At 40.2% G+C, this 20230-nt stretch overlaps 1 protein-coding gene and 1 long non-coding RNA gene across 2 annotated transcripts; both read left to right on the top strand.

Annotated features, from left to right (window-relative positions):
• Positions 1-1279: 1279 nt before the first annotated feature.
• LOC122974085 (piggyBac transposable element-derived protein 4-like) lies at positions 1280-7055 on the top strand. The gene is made up of 6 exons (XM_044341961.1): positions 1280-1398; positions 2431-2691; positions 3334-3549; positions 4627-4766; positions 4911-5051; positions 5162-7055. The coding sequence occupies exons 1-6, from the start codon at positions 1333-1335 to the stop codon at positions 6903-6905; spliced, it is 2568 nt and encodes an 855-aa protein (XP_044197896.1). The 5' UTR covers positions 1280-1332; the 3' UTR covers positions 6906-7055.
• Positions 7056-7118: 63 nt separating this feature from the next.
• On the top strand, positions 7119-19804 carry LOC122974344. Its single transcript, XR_006400355.1, has 3 exons — positions 7119-7129; positions 9896-9899; positions 17664-19804. It is a non-coding gene; the product is annotated as an uncharacterized LOC122974344 (long non-coding RNA).
• The last annotated feature ends 426 nt before the right edge of the window (positions 19805-20230 follow it).

Raw genomic sequence — 20230 nt, 5'->3', positions numbered from 1 at the left:
GGAAATACTCATGTAAAGTACCTTTAAATTGTAATAAAGTATCTGAGTACATGTACGTAGTTACATTCCAGCACTGAAGCAGAACAATGAGGAGGTGTGAACGACTCGGACTGTAATGACTGAAACCTGTTTACCATCTCTGCTGCCGACTGAACAGCCATCACCTCACAGTTATTGAATCCAACAATTCAGCTATTTCTGGAACTTTTCTGAAGCTTTTCTGTGACAGTAAACTGAATTATTTTGGTATTTTTGACTATTGATCAGACAAAACAAGACATTAAAATATGTCAGCTTGGACTCTAAGAAATAATAACGAGCATTTTTCACTATTTCAGATTAATGGATAATGAAAACAGTCGTTTGTTGCAGGCTGTTTCGGTGGAAAATCAAATCAAATGTAATCTGAGTTTTATTACCGGTCAATGTTTTAAAATAAAACTGAATCATGTGAGATTCATTTGTTTTAATTTGTAACAAATATAAATTCACATAAAGAAAATTAAAAGAGGGAGCAGGTAGCTTAGCATCGCTCTTTAACCGCTAAACCTTTTTAAATCACATATTTAAATGAATTAAACTGTAAACCAATATGTTGTATTGATCTCAATCTAATTATAAAGACATTTAATTCCAGTTGCTGGTGATTCATCAAAGTTTGATCCCTTAAACTACAGATTTTAATGTACAAAGATAAAATAACTGATATGGTCAATATCATCATGATTATGGGGAAATATCACATTCATTCATGTAAATAGAAATATCAGAAACCTTTACTAACTTGGTTTAGAAATGAAGGAGAGAACTATCAGCTGATACACATCAGTCAATACAAAACCTTTGTACTATGTGTGTTTTGATAAAGATTGAATATTATTATTATTATTATTATTATTTATTCATTTAATTGGCTCTGCTACCATATGGGTTGTTTGTGTGGTTTGCTGATATGGTCTAAAAATATAAATGATTTGTGGTTTGATATGTTTGGTTGTTTACAGAAATCTGGTTGATGTTAAATTAACTGCTGGGATGTGAAGGTGATTTTTATTTTTATTATTTAAATGTATGCATCTATCTTTATTTACTGTTAATAAAGACTTGCTGTTTGGAATCTGCTTCTAGTTTTTTTTTTTTTTTTTTTTTTTTTTTTGAAGAATCAAAATCAATATTCCTGCTGTGAATTGTGTTTTAAATAAAGTTAATTTAAAAAAAAAGAGCTTCGAGTGACCGCGAGACGCTGACGTGATATCGCGAGAACTCGGATGTCTTATTTATGCTGGAGCAGAAACACAGTCCAACACCGACCAGGACCAGTACAAGAGCAGAATGGAGGACCAGAAGCCGGAGTATCCCACCGACAACCCCGTAAAAAAGGAAGAACCGGACTCACAGGTCAGTGTTCAGGACTTCATCAGGCCACGAGGCTCTAATATGAACCCCTGTTCAGTCACATGGCTGACCAGTTATCCCAGTCAACACAGTAGTCACGTTGTCCAGGCTGTGCTAGTCGTTAGCTAAAGCTAAGCCAACAGCTAGTTAGTTAGCCAGTTTAGTGTGTTTATCAGAAAGTTCTGTGGTGGAAAAACCTCCAAGAATCCACTTCCGTTTGGTCTCAGACTGAGTTTTTATTGGAGTCTTTGGCAGAAGGATCATCGATGCTCATTCAAACGTTCATGCATGGACCAACAACACCCTCAAAACATGGAATAAACCAGTTGTTGTAAGATAGACGGACGCAGATGTCCAAGAATCATCTGACCCCCCCTCCCCCCCCCCGCAGCTGTTACTTCCTTACTTGCACATAGACGAGGTTTTATTGCCGCGCTCATCAGCCTGGTTAACTTTGTGAATTTAGATGCTTCGTGAGGCCTCAAGTTACTTCCTGCAAACAATACATGAGTAAGAATGATGCATTATGTATTAAACTCAAAATACACTGGAAGAGTTCAATGTGAACAGGTTTACTGGGCATAAAGAGGCTTTTAGAAAAACCTGATGCAAAATCATAAAACATCATATTTTATACTCTTCTTCCTGTTGAGGAGTTTATTTTCTATGTTCAACCATCTGGTCATTAATGTTGAGACACTCTGGAGATAATACAAGTACGACTTCAATCATTTCAAACAGCAAACCAAAATGCTACACCACAGATTAGCCTTCTTGCTAACTCCCCGGGAACTGTCTCTTATTATATTAATGTTATCTTTGCACATTTGTTTGATCGTTTGATCCACAGGTTTAAAGGGTAAAAGTTCAAAAGTGTGGGAACTGGAGGCGAGCACGTTTACTCCTCACCCAACATTTCCTGGAAGCTCGATTCCAGTATTTGAAAGAAACTGGACTGAGCAAAAGAATTTACTGTTCAGTGAAATGTTCTTGTTTTTTTAAATTATATATATTTTTTCTTGTTGTTTTTTCCAGTGGACAGAAAACTCTGGTTCACACTCCAACAACACAGCAGGTGTCAGTAATGCACCTCAACACTGGTTGCTACCCGACATAAAACAGGAAAAAGAAGAAGAAGAAGAACAGTCCATCAGTCAGAGAGGAGACCTGCTGGATTTCAAAGACCAGGACCACTACAAGATCAAAGTAGAGGAGAACCAGAACCCGGAGAACCACACCGACAACCCTGTTAAAAGAGAAGAACCAGGTTCACCCTCTGCTACCACCGATAAACAGGTCAGTGTTCAGGACTTCATGATGAAACCGGCTTCATTACAAGTAAAAGTACATAAGTATTATGAGCTTGATGTAGTTAAAGTATTGCAGTAAAAGTACATAAGTATTATGAGCTTGATGTAGTTAAAGTATTGCAGTAAAAGTACATAAGTATTATGAGCTTGATGTAGTTAAAGTATTGCAGTAAAAGTACATAAGTATTATGAGCTTGATGTAGTTAAAGTATTGCAGTAAAAGTAGTGGTTTGGTCCCTCTGACTGATATATTATTATATATGACATCATTAGATTATTAATAGTGAAGCATCAGTGTTAGAGCAGCATGTTACTGTTGTAGCTGCTGGAGGTGGAGCTAGTTTACACTACTTTATATACAGTTAGCTAGTTTAGTCCAGTGGTTCCCAACCTAGGGGTCGGGCCCCTCCAAAGGGTCAGCAGATAAATCTGAGGGGTGGTGAGATGATTAATGGGAGAGGAAAGAAGAAAAAACAAAGTTCTGATACACAAATCTGTTTTCAGTTTTTGGACTTTTTCTCTAATCTTTGATTTTTGCTGAAATATTGGATCATTTGAACATTTATTGAAATGTGTATATTTTTCTTTTTAATTAATTAATTTTTCTTGTGTTTGTTTTTTTTCTCAGTGGATAGAAAACTCTGGTTTACACTCCAACTATATAATAGGAGTCAGTAATGTACCTCAGTGCTGGTTGCTACTTGAAATAACGCAGGAAAAAGGAGAAGAACAGTCCATCGGTCAGAGAGGAGACCTGCTGGATTTCACCAACCCAGAGCATTGTACCAACAACCCTGTTAAAAGAGGAGAACCAGGTTCACCCTCTGCTACCACCGATAAACAGGTCAGTGTTCAGGACTTCATGATAAAACCGGCTTCATAATGAGACTAAAGACACGAGGACGAGTCTGGAGGGTCCGTGTATCATCTGTTCATTCTGTTGTTGGAGAGAAAGTCTGAAAAAAAGAAACTAAAACACTTCCAGATTTTGTGTTCACTGAGTTTTCAGTCATTAAAAACTACATCAAGGTCTCAGTGTTTCCTGAGTTCAGCTTAAACAAAGTTAGAAAATAATGTTTAATGGTTTTTATCCGTCGGCTGTATGTGACGCGTGTCCACTTCCTGTCGCTATGCAAAATATCTCCTTTCTGGGAGCCGCCACCTTGCTTGTGTGACATCATTTGTAGCCAGGGTCGGGCAGCGGGATTGGCGGCCTACGGGACACGCCCCCCCCCCTCAGCCGTCCGTCCGCCGCCTGATGGAGGTTCGAGAGCAGCTGTTACATCTGTCGATGATGACATCACACCCCGTTTTTATACAGTCAAATAAAAACAAACTCATCAGAACAACGAGCAGTTGGACAAACATCAGCGTGACAAGAACTGCCTAAAATGATAGAAATCGTCTCTGGGAAGAATTTATCTGAGCTGTACTTTGATTTTTATTTTTGTTTTTGTTTGTTTGGTTCATGTCCCATCAGCCACCAGGGGGCGATCCAGATGTTTTGGCTCCACCTTTGGGGAGTTGTCATGATGTCTATTTATATAGAGTCAATGTTTTTAACATAACTGCGGCGGCTGAAAAATAATTCAGATCCTTCGGTTAAGTGAAAGAACCAATACAGCATTTTTCTCTCTCAGTTGGTCAATCACTATGGCAACTAAAACAACAAATTAAAACAAAAGAAACTTTAAGTAATTCAAAAAAGAGCCCACTTAACATTTCAAATGCATTTACTGTTATACAGTGGAATCAAATAATTAACTAAGGTATTTATATATTTAATAGTTAGGTAGTTAGGTATAAAGATGCTATTAACACTAGTTAATACAGTAATAATCACTGTCGAAGGCAGGCTCACCTCCGAAAACACGATTTACTTTTTTAATTTGGTTTCTGTGGCTATTTCGCAATGTCTAAGGCCACGAAGAAGAAAGCGTTCACCACTGAAGAGGCCTTCGAGATGATAGAAGCCTCGTCAGAAGACGATACCGACGACAGCGAATATGACTCGGAAAGAGAAGCGATGTTTGCTGAAGGCCGTGACGCCATTTTAGATCGGTGAGTAACGATCTTTCACTCGGATATTTATCTAGCCTTGAATGAAAGCCAGGCTGCGCCATCTTGTTTCCTCCTTATCATATATGGCTTTTTATCAAGCTTGTAAACAAATGCTGACAACTCTGCATTACACTGTTTTTGTAGGTCATCAGCTGAAGATGGTGGTTCTGACTGGGAGCCTGACGCTCAACCAGACAAGCACCCAACGCCGTCCTCTGCTGACCCCGGTAAGCAGAGGCGGCAACGCTCCTCTTCTGCAGCCACAAGCGCTGACACCCCTGCTGGGTAAACACATTTATATATTATTAAATCACACTTTTGATTAACATAACAAATTGTAAATGAGCGAGTGGGGATATTTTGCTAACAACTGTACATTACATCGTGTTTTGTAGGTCACCAGTTGAAGATAGTGGTTCGGATTGGGAGTCTGACACTAGGCCGAAGCGCCAACGCCTCTCTGGATTCAGTGGATCGGGGGACGCTACTTCCAGCACACCAACTCCTAGACGTTCACGTTTCCGTGCTGCCAAAGGCGCTCGGGGTAGAGGTCAGACACCCAGAGCATCACAGTGTGCCCCCCTCACAGTGACCCAGCAGTGGCATAATGTGTATGAAGAGGATGCTGCACCTGCTCCACTGGTCTTCATGCCAGTACGACAGCCTGGACCACAACAGGGGACCAGGGCTGCTCGCAGTCCACTACAATTCTTTAGACTGTTTTTTACAGATGCTGTGCTCAGGACTTTGTTGGCAAACACCAATGCATACGGTGCAAAGAAACAAAAAGGGAAGAGAGGAGCATGGCGCAACATCACCATCAGTGACATGTTCTCCTTCATTGCGATGGTGATTTACATGGGCTTGGTGAAGTGCTCTACGCTGGTGGACTTCTGGAAAGGGTCTCGACTCTACAGTCTCCCGTTCCCCTCCTCCGTCATGTCGCGGAACAAATTCTTCACCATTTGTCGAGCTCTGCACATAAGTGACATCAAAGGTGATGAGGAGAATAACGCCAAGAGGGGGACGCCTGGATACGACCGTCTCGGCAAGATAAAGCCGCTCTACAAGCACATCGTCGAATCGTGCAAGTCACACTTCCAACCCTGTCAGCACATTTCGATTAATGAACGAATGGAAGCATCGAAGGCGAGGATTTCACTCAGACCATACATGCTGGCCAAGCCAAATAAGTGGGGCTACAAGCTGTTTGTACTGACTGATTCCAGCTGTGGATACACGTGGAACCTTTATGTGTATGACGGCAAGTCATCTGGCTCTGGGAAGGGACTGAGTTATGACTCTGTGATGTCCCTCATGGACTTCGGTTGTCTGGGCACAGGTTATCATCTTTATGTTGATAACTTTTACACCAGTTCTCAGCTTTTCCTGGATTTGTTGAAAAAGGGAATCGGGGCTTGTGGTACCGTTCGTACAAACAGAGTTGGTTTCCCTAAGACTAAGGCCAACGATTTCACCAGGGGTACTCCTCGGGGTACCATACGGTGGATCAGGGACAGCGAAGTGCTTTTTGTGAAGTGGATGGACACCCGAGAGGTCGTCATGTGTTCCACCATCCACAAGGCCTTCAATGGTCATATGACCCGAAAGACATTGAAGAAAGCTGGGAAGCGGATGCAGACTGACATCCCTATTCCAGCCGCAGTCAAAGACTACAACCAGCACATGAAGGGGGTCGACATGTCTGATGCTCTCATTGGGTATTACAGTGTCATCCACAAGACCAGGAAGTGGTACCGGACTTTGTTCTTCCACTTTGTGGACATTGCTGTGGTGAACGCCCACATTCTCCATCAACAAACCCAGACGGAGTCCATGACGCTGAAGGAATTCCGGGAGGCCCTCGTTGAGGAGCTTGCAGCACACGGCTCAGAGTCGACGTCTCAAGCTTCTAGCAGGAGATACACCGCGCCCCCTAACCTAGCGGCTTCGCACAAGCTGCAGTACTTCGTAGAGGGACTTGATGTGCCGAAACGGAGCGCGAGCACTGTAGGCAGAAGGAAATGTACACTCTGCCACCGGAAAACCCCGGTTGGATGTGTGTCATGTGATGTGCCGTTGTGCTTTGTGGCAAAGAGGGATTGTTTCAACGCCTGGCACAAACAAAGGGGACTGTAGACAACAGTCCCTGATCAGAACACCAGGACTGCCTTGGATCTGTTATTGTCTGTAGTCTGTAACTGTTATGCAGCCTGAGACAAACAGCAGCACATGTTTTATATTTTATAGATATATTTTCTTTACTGTCTACCTCCTTTTTTTTTATATATTTTATACTGTATAGTTACCGTATACCTCTCTTTTTTTAAATACATATTCTATAGAGTTTTTGTGTGTATATAGTTCAGCTTTGAGCAGTTTTTGTATTGGCATGGTAAACTATTTGAAATTGGTTTGGAATTCAGTTCCACATGGTTTGTCTTGTTTGTATCAAATATACTAACATTCGGTAGTGTCACATGACAAGAGATGAGTCAATATGGCCACTTGGAAACATGTGGAAACCAGACCAGCCATCCATCAAATGAACAATGTGTTCAGTATGTTTCCCAGTGTCACAGCAGTGAGTAAAAGCAAATTTGGCCACTTTTTTGAGAGGTTCAGAGACACCACAAACTGAAAACTCCATATCTCCCATAAGGTTAGGCCTATAAGTCTGGAATTTTATACAGGTGGTATGTGGTGATTTGCATAGTTCTGGCATAAAACATATTCTAGTTATTATTATCCAAATATGACTTAATATAGGACGAGGACCAAAAAGCACCTTTGAGCCATGTTTGAACTGATGCAGTTAAGGTTGTGTTTTTGGCCACATGCTTCATTTTTCTGAAACTAGATGTCACATTAACCCCTGTGTTAACAGAAAGCTATTTGTTTTTTTTAAATGTTTATTTAAGGGGTACGATTGGCCACTTATATACTTGTCCATCCTCCAACTTATAACTTATTTTTGGTAAAAGTTGAGATCAGTGTACAGACTGCAAGGTCTTCATGTAGCGGTTTGTTTGTTCCTAATCTATAAATGATTGTATTATGTTATACTGTATAAACATTACTTAACCATAATTGTCCATCAATAACATTATCAATATCTGTTGATAGCAGAAGGTTGTCATAATTAATTGATTTCCATTTGGAGATGTTTTAATAGCTGTGTGATTGTTTCAAATTTACAAGAGTCACAAAGAGCGTTAATAAATGGTTAATTATGGTTAAGTAATGCTTCCAAAGTATAACATAATACAAGATTTATAGGTTAGGCTGTAAGTTAAGGAACATACAGTCTGTGAGTGATCTCAACCTTTACCAAAAAATAAGTTATAAGATGGAAGATGGACAATCATTACCCTTAAATAAACCTTTTTATAAAGTTTTCTTTTAATGAAATGGTTTAGCTGTGAACGTTACATGTCAATTAACATCTTTATCAACAATTGATTAATGTTAGTCAGTATCTTTAATTAACATATAAACACTAAATGTTAACAAGAGGCATTTGTTGACAAAATGCTTATTGTATTGTTTAATGCTTATTACTGCCTATTACTATATTAAAATAATGTTAATAGCATCATCATAAAGTATAAAATGTATAAATTAATACCTCGGTTAACATGAACACCATTAGTAAATGATTACTAGACACATTAGTTCACTGTTAATTAATGGTTAGTTAATGCTTAACTATAATGTTGATTAATGTAGCCTTATTGTAAAGTGTTACCGTACATTTTAATAATGTTATCAGTGGTGGAAGAAGTATTCAGATCCTTTACTTTAGTAGAAATATACATCAATGTAAAAATACTCCTAAATAAAAAAATCCTTTTTATTTTTTGCCAAAAAAGCTGTAGCCTCATGCTGTTGTCTAGATGGGTTCATGCCGTTTGAAGTTTTCAGAGAGATGCTTTAAATCTCGTTCCCCTGTTGTCGTCCATAACGCTCCCTCTGAAATAACGAACAGGGAGACAGTTAAAGGTATCACTTACACCACATCCAGCTAGTCGACTCTGTTGGTCATAACAGGAGCGGGAGAAGCCCGGGTGTAAGCTTAGTTAGTCCGGTCCAACGTCTTTTTTTTTTCTTCTGGTGAACAGCTTGTGAAAGGGTGTTGTTTTGTTTTTTTTGTGAGGGAAATGACAGAATTTTCTCTGATTTCCGCAGTTTCACTCGAAGTTGCCTTCTTCTTCTGGCAGCTAGCTAAAGAGCCGGGCAGCTAGCTTATATGCATCTGTACTCACATCAATGGCATGTGTGAACATGAACACTGAGAATTACCCGATCACATTAGATTAAAAAAAAAACAAAACAACAATACTAATTTGCTGCTGATAGAAGTGGGAGTGTCTGGAGCTCAGACAGCTGCGCCATGTGGAAAATCTGAAGCAACCAGTTAGGGAGCGGCCTCATGACGCCTTGTTGCTAAGAGTTGGACTTAAATACACTCTTTTTTTCGCTGGGGTCCTTCACCCAGGAAGTATACGTATTCACACAGAAATCAACCAAATACAATTTAGAACCAGTTGTGTCAAATACTCTGGACTCATGGAATAAGACCAGAACATACTTTAAATTTAAGAGACACTTCTCTCTCATAACTCCAGTGGGGAATAGCCTGAACGTTCTTCCCTCAGGGGACTGGACCAGCTTGTTAGACTGCGTTGTGCCCTCGTCAAAGAGCCTATCAAAACCTTGTGTACAAAACCTTTAACTAGAAAAGGATCATTCTCCAGAACACATCAGAAGACAATGGCAGAAGGATATAGAGCAACAGATCATAGTAGCAGTGGTAATAATAAATAGTACTGCACTTTTCATTCGTAGTGAAACTGTAGTGCTACAGTATTAATAACATAAAACACACAACATAAAGAAAATAATAAGAGTTAAGATGAAAAGGTTTTGAGGCCTTTTTTTTTTAGAACAGACCACAAGTGTGGTGTCTCAGAGCAGAAGGCTCGATTCCCCCCCCCCCCCCCCCCCCCCCCCCCCGTGGTCTGAGGATGCAGCTGGAGGTTTGTGGTGTGATCACTTCATGTCTGTCGATAGATTAGTGTGTGAGTAGCAGGACTTTGTAGTCCATCCTGAAGGAAACAGGGAGCCAGTGTAGTGAAAACAGAAATGGTGTTTTCACAGTCTCACCAGGATCCTGGCAGCTGGAGCTTCTGCCGAGGATTCCTGTGATGAGCGCATTGCAGTAGTCCAGTCTGGAGGAGATAAAGGCATGGAAAAGTTTCTCTGTATGTGACGGGGTTAGAGAGGAAATCTGTGAATGCAACAAAATATGAGTGCAAGCGTACAGTCTGAGCAGAAGCGGAGCAAATCTCAGCGCAAGCATTGGCTGTTTGAGTGTGAGAGCAGGGTTTGATGGAAAGAGTTACAAAATCTGAACGTGAAATCACCAAGTCATGCTCTTGAATCAAGATAGGGGAAAAAGCCTCATTCGACACTACAATGATTAGGGTTTTGTGTATATAGCAAGGACAGTGATTCTTAAACATTAGATCTTTTAGGACGGTCCCACTTTGAAGGACTGTGAGGGGGAAATATTGAAAACACTGCCTCTGGAAAGACTTAACATTTGCCCTGCATGACAATATGTGTGGATTTATTAAGTTCTGGTAACCTGTGGTTGATGTGATGGATCCACCAGGACTCAGCTTCATTCTGGCTAACTGCAGGGGCAGACTGGCTGTAACCAGTTACCATTTACATGACGTATGTTACCTCAAGGCTGGTATGCCTGGTTTGCGTATGTGTAGAGTATGTATTGTTGTGATTTGATACTCCAGCTGAGTTATTTCTTTTATTTTTTCTATTTGTTCAATTGCCTTGTATGGAAAATTTGTTTCTGTCAAATATGGATTCCAGTTCAACATTTTAGCACATTTGTTGTAATGTGACAGAATTGCAAATAAAGATTATTTAAAAAAAAAAGAAAAAGGATCCTACGTTTCCCATAATGCAACTCTATAACAGGTTTATTGACTAATAATAAAGAAAGTTCAGGGGCCAGTGCCCCCTTTGTGTTCTACAGACATGATCTAACTGTTGTTTATGGTTTTATTAGGGCCGGGTTTACAATTTACATTTTTCATTTAGCAGACGCTTTTATCCAAAGCGACGTACATCTGAGACTGAGACACAAGCAGGGATCTAGTCAGGAGACAACAACACGAGTAGGTGCCATAAAGCTTAAGTTTGAGTCTGATAGGACGTAGATGCCAACAGGCGGTGCACCTGTGTGTTTTTGTTTTTTCTCTACATTCAGTCCATGAGGTGCAGAGCTGGTCTTTAGTCTTTTCTTAAAGACTGAGAGGGAGTCTGCAGATCGAACAGAGTTTGGTAACTCGTTCCACCACCAGGGAACTACAGAGGAGAAGAGTCTAGCTGGTGATTTAAGGTCCTGTTGTGGTACCAGGCGCCTTCATTGGCAGAGCGTAGTGGGCGGGAGGGAGAGTAGACCTGAATGAGGGAGTTCAGGTAGGCGGGAGCTGTTTTAGTTGCTGTTTTGTAAGCGAGCGTCAGGGTTTTGAATTTGATGCGGGCAGCAACTGGGAGCCAGTGGAGGGATATCAACAGCGGGGTGACATGTGCTGTTTTGGGCTGATTGAAGACCAGACGTGCTGCCGCGTTCTGGATCATCTGCAGAGGTTTGAACGTACATGCGGGGAGGCCTGCCAGTAAGGAGTTGCAGTAGTCGATGCGTGGGTTATTAATTGAATTTTTTTTATCAGTTACAATTTTGTTTTCCAACAATTCTGAAAACAAGGTAATCGAGATAAAACCATTATTGTGCCACATTCGATTTTGCAATGATGTTCTGGTTTTGTCTTGTTTGTCTTGTGAATCGTGTGTTGGAGCAGCCGGACAGTGCAGAGTCTTCCTCACAGTGCTAATGTGTCTGAACTTAACAAACACTCAAATGTTCAGCGGTGGAAACTGACATCTACAGGCTACTTTTAGTTTCAGTCAGACTTTTGATGCTCTTATTTAAGATACGAGGACGCTCCGCTCCTTTCATCCAGCTACTCAGCGCTGTGCTTTCTGTCTGCAGTCTGTTATTGTGCACATGCTTACTTGTAAAAAGCTGATTAGAAACCTGGTTACGTGTATACACGGCAGAGAGATTTTTGTTCTCCAAGGAGTAAAATCTACTTGTGGAAACCAGGTTTCTCTAATCCCAAACTCCAATTACAGAAAGTGGGCTTCTCGTTTACATGACAGTTAAGAAATCAGCTTGACTGTAACCCGGTTACTCAGGTGCATGTTAACACACTGCAGGATCATACAAGTCAATGATTTCTGTCAAACCTCTTGTTTCTTAGAGTACCACAATGAATGATTGATCACTTTCCACACAACATGCATCTTAACAAAATATATATAATATAGATATTTAGTTTCAGTAGCATATGGAAGTGCACCACATCATAGTTGATCTTATTTTTATATGCATTATGTTTCCAAAGTCAATGAGTAATTGTGTTAAATAAGTGTTGTCTCAATATTGACCAAAATAATAATGATTATGAATTTTGCCATAATCCAGCGGTCCTAGATTTTATATCAGTTGTTCCAAATGTCATCTCACTCACTCTGTTTCTCTGTGTTTGTCTGTTGCCATAGAAACATAAAGGAAGAAAGGGACTCAAACATCACTGCGACAAAGCCTTCACGACATCAAGATATTTAAAGACTCGTCAGAAACTTCACAGCTGTGACCAATGTGGGAAAACTTTCACTACAGCTAGTGACCTAAAAATCCACCAACGCATTCACACTGGAGAGAAACCGTATAGCTGTGATCAATGTGGGAAAGCTTTCACTGTAAGCAGTCATCTAAAAAGCCACCAGCGCATTCACACTGGAGAGAAACCGTATAGCTGTGGTCAATGTGGGAAAGCTTTCAGTAGAGACAGTGACCTAAAAAGACACCAACGTATACACAGCGGAGAGAAACCATACAGCTGTGAGGAGTGTGGGAAAGCTTTCACTAGAGACGGTCATCTAATACGCCACCAACGCATTCACACGGGAGAAAAACCATTCTGGTGTGATCAATGTGGTAAAACATTCACTCGTGGCAGTGCCTTTAAAAGCCACCAACGCATTCACACTGGAGAGAAACCGTACAGCTGTGACCAATGTGGGAAAACTTTCACTACAAACAGTTATCTGAAATTACACCAACGCATTCATACAGGAGGAAAACCGTACTGGTGTGAGCAATGTGGGAAAACTTTCACTCAAGACAGTACTCTAAAAAGCCACCAACGCACTCATACTGGAGAGAAACCGTACTGGTGTGAGCAATGTGGGAAAACTTTTGCTCACATGAATTCCCTAAAAATCCACCAACGCACTCAGCACCGTGTTGAACATGTTGTAGAGGAAAGTTAGTGATGTCTCCCTCCCTCCTCACCTTGCCTTAACAGTCTACCCAGTTCTATCCTGGCCTTCTTGACAAACTGAGTTTGGGAGTTGTAGTTAACTTCTCGCCCCAAAGTTTTTTTTATATTTTTCATTTTTGAGTTTCATATCTTTTGAATAAAATGGGTTGAATGAATTTGTAAATGCCTCAGAGCTACAGAATTTCCCTTTTTAAATGATTTGATCTGCATCTTACAAAACAGGAGATGGACTGTCAGTAAAAACAGCAGCTATATGTATGTTATTTCTTTACTCAGCGTTAAACAATCAATAGTGCTGCTAGCTAACTAGCTAATGTTAGCCCAAGGGGTGTCACGATTCTCCAAATCCATGATTTAATTCGATTTTCAATTTAAACATTTTTTTCAGTACTGATGGCTCTGCTATTGTTAGACCATTGAGTTTTGATTTGTAAAGATCAGCAGATCATTGCTTTTATGCCCTGACAACTTTCATTTACACTTTATTTTTTTCTTTAAAAAGATAGGCTACATGGTATCAAGTGTGATATAACTATCATATTTTTTTAAGGGGGGGGTTTGATATACCATGCTAAGGCCATATGGTCAAAATTTAAATATTTAAAATGTAATAACACCTTTTTCAGCACTCAATAGGAAACAAACTATTAAACACAATTACAAAAAGAAGAGCCATTAAATGCAGGTTTCCTCACCTGCAGCAAACTAAGTTTAAATGTTGCACATCGTAGATGGTCCGTGCGCACTCGTCTCACAGACGGCTGTACCTAGAGACCGATGTTATTTGTCCAGCTCGGAGGACGGCTCGTTTTTGTGAAAATCAGGTTGTAGCCTGTTGTCTATCTTACTACTGTCGGAAAGAGTTATTGTTTTTTAACAATGTTTTGCTTATGAATTATTGATCCAAGAAGTTTAAACCTGTCAATATATCTCCAATTTTATAGACGTGTGAAGCATCGCCTACAAACTGTAGCTTCTCTGTCAACTTTTGTTGTTTACACAACTCACATGGAAGGTAAAATGTTTCCACACCAGTGATTTCAGGGAAGCAGGAGGATTTTCCAGTTTTGCTGTTTCTCTGTCATCTCTGACTCCGGCAGTGGCCTCGGTGTCTCAGAAAGTAATACAGCTGCAGGCTACCGGTGAGGCACATGTCGTCTTTGAAATGTTGTTTTTTTTTTTTATCTCGGACATGTGCACAAGTAGGCGGGAGTGGGAGAATCAATCCTGCTTTTTATTTCAAATGTTGAAATCGAACTCTCATTACGATCGATTTTCAATTTAGAATCAATCAATTAAATTATAGTTCTGAATAGTTACTGATAAGGGGACGGTTTGAACTTAAACAAAGCAGCCGAAGCAGATCGATTACAGGCAACAAGTTGGTTTGGTGTGAATGTGACAGTTCATGATTCCACCTGCAATTGATAGCCAATTCTTGCTGTTATTGGTCACCTCTCTAATTTAATATCATGTTATTTACTATTAAAGTTCTTTAGTGTTGTGATAATGTAATATTATTAGTTCACTGCTGGTGTGGACTGGTGGACTGGTGTGTTGTGTGTAACATGAGCGCCCTCTACTGGCCCAAAAACTCCATCACCAGTCTGCTGTTTCCTGTCCCTGTGGTAGATTGATGTGTATCAGTCGTTAAAAACACCATAATAAGTTGCTGGTCAAAGTGTATTGTATGCACTCCTTATGACCATAGTAAATGATTTTGGGATGATATGTTTGCTTCATATTAAAACTGTGTCTCCATTGTTGCCCGATGGCTACTATATGTGAGTAAAGTTTTTCGGCAGCTTTTATTAGTTTGTAATACTTATTGCCAAATGGATATTACGTAATAATAATTCTCTTTTTTGTAGATTGCATGTGGTAGTGACCCTGTCCTCCCGGCCAACCGAAACAGCAGATCCAGGTGCTGCTATATCAGAATTTAGGTTAACGATAGCGGCTCAGTCCTGCTGAAATGAAACACACTGTTTGGAAATACAAACAATAAAACTTAAATGTATAATTTCTTGTATTTCTGCTGTAAACATCTGAAAAAAATTTTATGTGACAAACTGATTTTACATGTTTCTGGATCATTCTGTTCTTGCTCTACGCTGCAATACAAAATGTTTCTACTAAAAAGTAGAAGCTGTTTTTGTCTCCTGCTTGAAATGAAGACGCCATTCTTGCTCCTTAGCAACAGTAATGAAGGTGAAGAGTTTGGATTATTATGTTATTAAGAGGAAACAACTATGAATCAAGCAAATAATGCAAAAACCCTTTACATACATACTTTACTCATAAAAAAAAAAACAAGCACTTATACATTTTAACTGTAATCATCAAAGCTCAGTAAGAAAAGCTTGATAGAAGAAGAATCTTAAGTTGGTTTTGCACTCAAGAAATATATATACCACTGCGTTCAACTCTCAGTTTAGCACTGACTTTAACTGATCATTTGTGGCTTTTTATGGCAGCCTCCAGACCGGGCCGACCTGAGACCAGGTCACACGGCTCTGTTCAGCTCGCAGGCGTTTGCAGCTTCTGACTCAATCTGCGTTGAATCATGTTTAAGCTTTCAGATGATGGATTTATTCACTCTTTACTGATCAGAGCTGTATATTGTTGTGTTGTCGTTTCCTTAGAATAAGCCCTTTATATCTACGTAGGGAGTGGGTCCTCTTCCATGGAGACCGCCATGTTGCTACAGTAGCTCAGAACACTAGCTCCTTTGACTCATATGCCTAACAGAGTAAGGGTTCAGGAGTTTCTATCATGGTGTTTTTAAATCATTTTTTTAATGTTGAGCAGAGAGACCACCTGACTTCTATGAGACCCATGTTTACAGAGACACATAATGGTCTCCATCCTGTAAGTTTGTTCATATCAGGGGAGTTTTTACGTACCGCTGTCGCCACGTGCTGCTCGTGGGGGGATTGTTGGGTCTCTGTAGATTAAACAGTACGGTCTAGACCTCCTCTATGTGAAAAGTGCCCTGAGATGACTTCTGTTGTGATTTGGCGCTATATAAATAAAATTGAATTGAATATCAGAAGATTTTCACCCAACTGCAATGCATGCTGGGAATTCAATTAAGCTAACAGTGCCATGTAGGAATTTGTTCACTCAAATAGCTTTATGATTTTATGGGGGAATTATGAGTTATTAGTGTGCAAAGCTCCAACATGACATTATTTGTCCAGTGACATAACTCATATTAAAGAAGGTATAATAATAGGGAAATAGTCCTCCTCGTTGGCCAAACAAGGGGGGTCAATTAGCATCATGATTATCAATCTTTATTATGATTTTGCAAGGGTATTGGTCTTTTAACATTAAGTGACTGAGATGCAAGCGCTAGAAAACACAAACAAGTTCACTTTAGTTACACATTTATTAGTAATACTACAGCTACTAGTAGTAGTACTAGTAGTAGTACAACATTTTAAAAACAAAACACAGGAGGGAAAGGTAAACTGGTACACAAGGCTACGGCTAGTGAATGAGTTGAATGCATGATGCAGAGTTATCTATTGTGTAGTTGGTGTGAGAAACCTGATTAAAAGATGAGATGACTGTTACCTGAGAAGCAGTGAGTCAAATCAACGGTACAACAGCTTAGTTCTGAACTGCCGATTGAAGTTACAAATCATGAAGCACCAGGGTTTAAGCACGTTGATGAAGGTTTTGTATGAATACTTGCTTGCTCTCTGGGGGCGGCTTCTTGTGGAGAATGGAGTCTGATGTGCTGGAGTCTGGATCTGGTAGTGATGAGTGAGTCGGCCGGTCTGGACTTGAAAAGTTTCCATTAAGGGAGAGAGATCCTGGTTTATGCTCTCCTAGACTTGATCCTCAACTCACGACTCCAGATTGAGAAGATGTCACATCTTCAGACTAGCAAACTGAAAGCTTTCCACCAGCATGGCAGAAAGCAAGAAGACAAAAGTAAGCAGCAGCCCCAAAAAAGCAGCCTAGAGTCTCAGATAAGACACTGTTTTAAAGTTTCGGTCTGCCCGCCCAGAAGGTGCATCCTGGGGTTGCAGAGTTCAGGGGGAGCAGAGTCAGTCCCCTCCTGTCCACAGACAGGTGGGTACAGTTCCTGAATGTGGTTATTCTGTTAATCAAAGTATTTACAATTTAATAGTTTCATGATTCCTAATTTTGCATTTTTCATGGTAGCTTTAGCGTTCTGAAAGTGAACCAAGCAGAAGAGTACTAAACATGATAGTGTTATCAAGGATGATAGAACTATGTTAGTGTTACATTTCTTGGCTTAAAGGCAGTGGAATAAAAGTCTAACTAAAGCACATAATGACACACGTATGATATACACACATATCAACATGCAAAGATAATTGTCCTTAGACAAGATCTAAAACCACATCTGTAAGTCCATGAGTTCTTAAGTCCTCTATTCTCCTTGATCTGACTACAAACGGCAGGGGTCCAGGCCATTGAGTGTGTGTGTTCTGGTAAATGTCTGTGAGTGTCTGTATGTCACTGGGGCATGGCATATAGTGCAACATGTCTTGTGCCTTATGCTGGTTTGCCCAGTGATCAGTTCTTGGGTTGGTAATTCAACCAGGTGCCAGCTCATCTCTGTGTGTGACCGGCTCTTTTATCCACATGGTACCATCAGTTCACACTGGGGTGTGAATTGGTCTTCCCATCTTGCTGGCTCTTGTAGCTTGAAGGATCAAATACGGTTTTGGTCAGTGATCTGGTTTGGTGACCCTGCAGGAAACTGAGGGTTCTGTATCTGATCTTTTCTGTTTGAAGCAGATTGTTTAGTCGGTCTGGTCAGTGAGGAGTTTAAAACTTTCATTCATATCTTATTGGTCAGCATTCCTGGGGGGTTGAAGAAAGAGCTGGTCTGTCACTCGAGGTTTGTGCCGTCTGCCTTCAAAACATGCAGCAATCAACAGATCGGGATCAGCTGTGTGTTGGACCAGGGGTGCTTTTCATTCGGCTAACGATAAGATATGAGTGTTGTGTTTAATTGTGTTCTATATATGAATCTTGTGTGTGGATTACTGGCACCCGAAGCAACCAGTCATACTGTTACATCTGTACCGTTACGCCTGTATACTTTATCAGCGAAGCCTAGTAAAACTGTTGGCAGTTGTATATTTTAAATCCAATTTGTTTCAGACCACACACCAAACATTGATGCATGCAGTAACTGGGTCTACTGTACTGCTGGACTGTATTGAGGATAAATCATTCACTAATGGTTAAAGCTTCATCATATCTCTTGTCTAGTGTTGTTCTGGATGATACTGCAGGGCTGAGTGCTCTCCTAAATATTACTCAACCAGTTCCCTTTATTTTTCAATTATGAAATTGAATTCATTTGCTCTGAAACTCTCTGTCCACTTCCACGTTCAGTCCTCGTAATTCAGTTTCAGTTTACTTAAGACATGTTTGGTTGTTGAGGAAGAAACAAAATTACAGAACTCCTTTCCTTTTATTGGTATCAACAACCAATAAAAGTCTCGAGTGTTTTCTCTATTCTATGTAAAAACTGTAGAATTATGTCTTGCCGTTTTGGAGAAAATAAAAATGAACTTGATCTATTTACAATACGACAACAATCTACTGTCGACACTACTGCAAAGTGTGACGAATGACGCACAATCCCTCACTTTTGGCTTGAAACAACAGTTTATTTTGCTAACAACAAAATGATATCAGGTCTCACACAGTCAGTTTCATGGTAACAAAGTTCAGAAAACACTAAAACAAAGAAAGAAATAATTGAGTCAACCGCCGGTTAGCGAGTTACACAATGAAGATTTAATATGACACTAAAATCAAGTGAACAAAGTCAAAGTGTGGCAACAAATTACTCTACGTTTAAGTTAAAATGAAACATATCATCACAAAGGCATCAGTTGTAGTCATCAGGAGTATATACAAAACACTTTTACCAACAAAATTTTAACTTATGTTGTTTCTAACTGAGCTTATAAACATTAACCTACCACAGGCATCACGTTCACATCAAACCAACTTGCATGTAATCATCTGCTTTCGCTGCTTGTTTATGATCAAACTGCCCACTATCAGTAACTATTCAGAACTATAATGACACTTATTAACACTATATTGAATTTAATAGCAATATTGAGTTAGAAAACGTTAGCAGAAATGCTTTAAACTCAGCGCTAACGTTAGCTGGTTAGCTCGAAGCACTGTCGATTGTTTAACGTTGAGTTACAAAAATCTCACAGACGTTATGACGCTTGACTCTTCATAAAACATCTCCGAGAGTCCATCCCCTGGTTTGTAGAATACATTTCAAAGCTGTACAATTTATGGGACAAAAACAATGATTTAGCTGTTAATAACTTCTGACAAGAAGCCGACACTAGTGTTAATGACTTGTAGGTTATAGTTTATTCCACTGATGTTAAAATCACTTAAAGGACCAGTGTGTAGGATTTAGAGGGATCAACTGGCAGAAATAGAATATCATATTCGTAAGTATGTTTTCATTAGTGTAAATAAGAAACTGTTACCGCTACCTTAGAGCCCTTTACATCTACAGAGGGAGCGGCTCCTCTTCCACTGAGCCGCCATGTTGCACCGCTGTGTTTCTAGAGTAGTTGTGCTTTCTCATCTCACAGGAAAACCTGACTCCCGGGCCGAACCTTCGCGGTCCTTCACAGTCCTGATGGCATCCTTCCCTGGCTGTTGCTGCTTGTGCTTGTTGTTGTTGTTGTTGTGATTGTTTTTCTTCTGCCCCCCCTCCCCCTTTCCCTCTCTCTGTCTCTCTCTCAACCTAACCGGTCAAAGCAGATGGCCGCCCACCAAGAGCCGGGGTCTGCTTGAGGTTTCTACCCGTTAAAGGGGAGTTTTTCCTTACCGCTGTTGCCAAGTGCTGCTCATGGGGGAATTGTTGGGTCTCTGTATATTAAAGAGTACGGTCTTGACCTGCTCTATGTGAAAAGTGCCTTGAGATGACTTCTGTTGTGATATGGCGCTATATAAATAAAAATTGATTGAGTGATAGTCCAGAACAGA

The sequence above is a fragment of the Thunnus albacares genome, chromosome 22 (genome assembly GCF_914725855.1).
Source record: "Thunnus albacares chromosome 22, fThuAlb1.1, whole genome shotgun sequence".
Classification (NCBI taxonomy): domain Eukaryota; kingdom Metazoa; phylum Chordata; class Actinopteri; order Scombriformes; family Scombridae; genus Thunnus; species Thunnus albacares.
The sequence above is the reverse complement of the archived record's forward strand: the minus strand, read 5'-3'. Positions and strand labels throughout refer to the sequence as shown.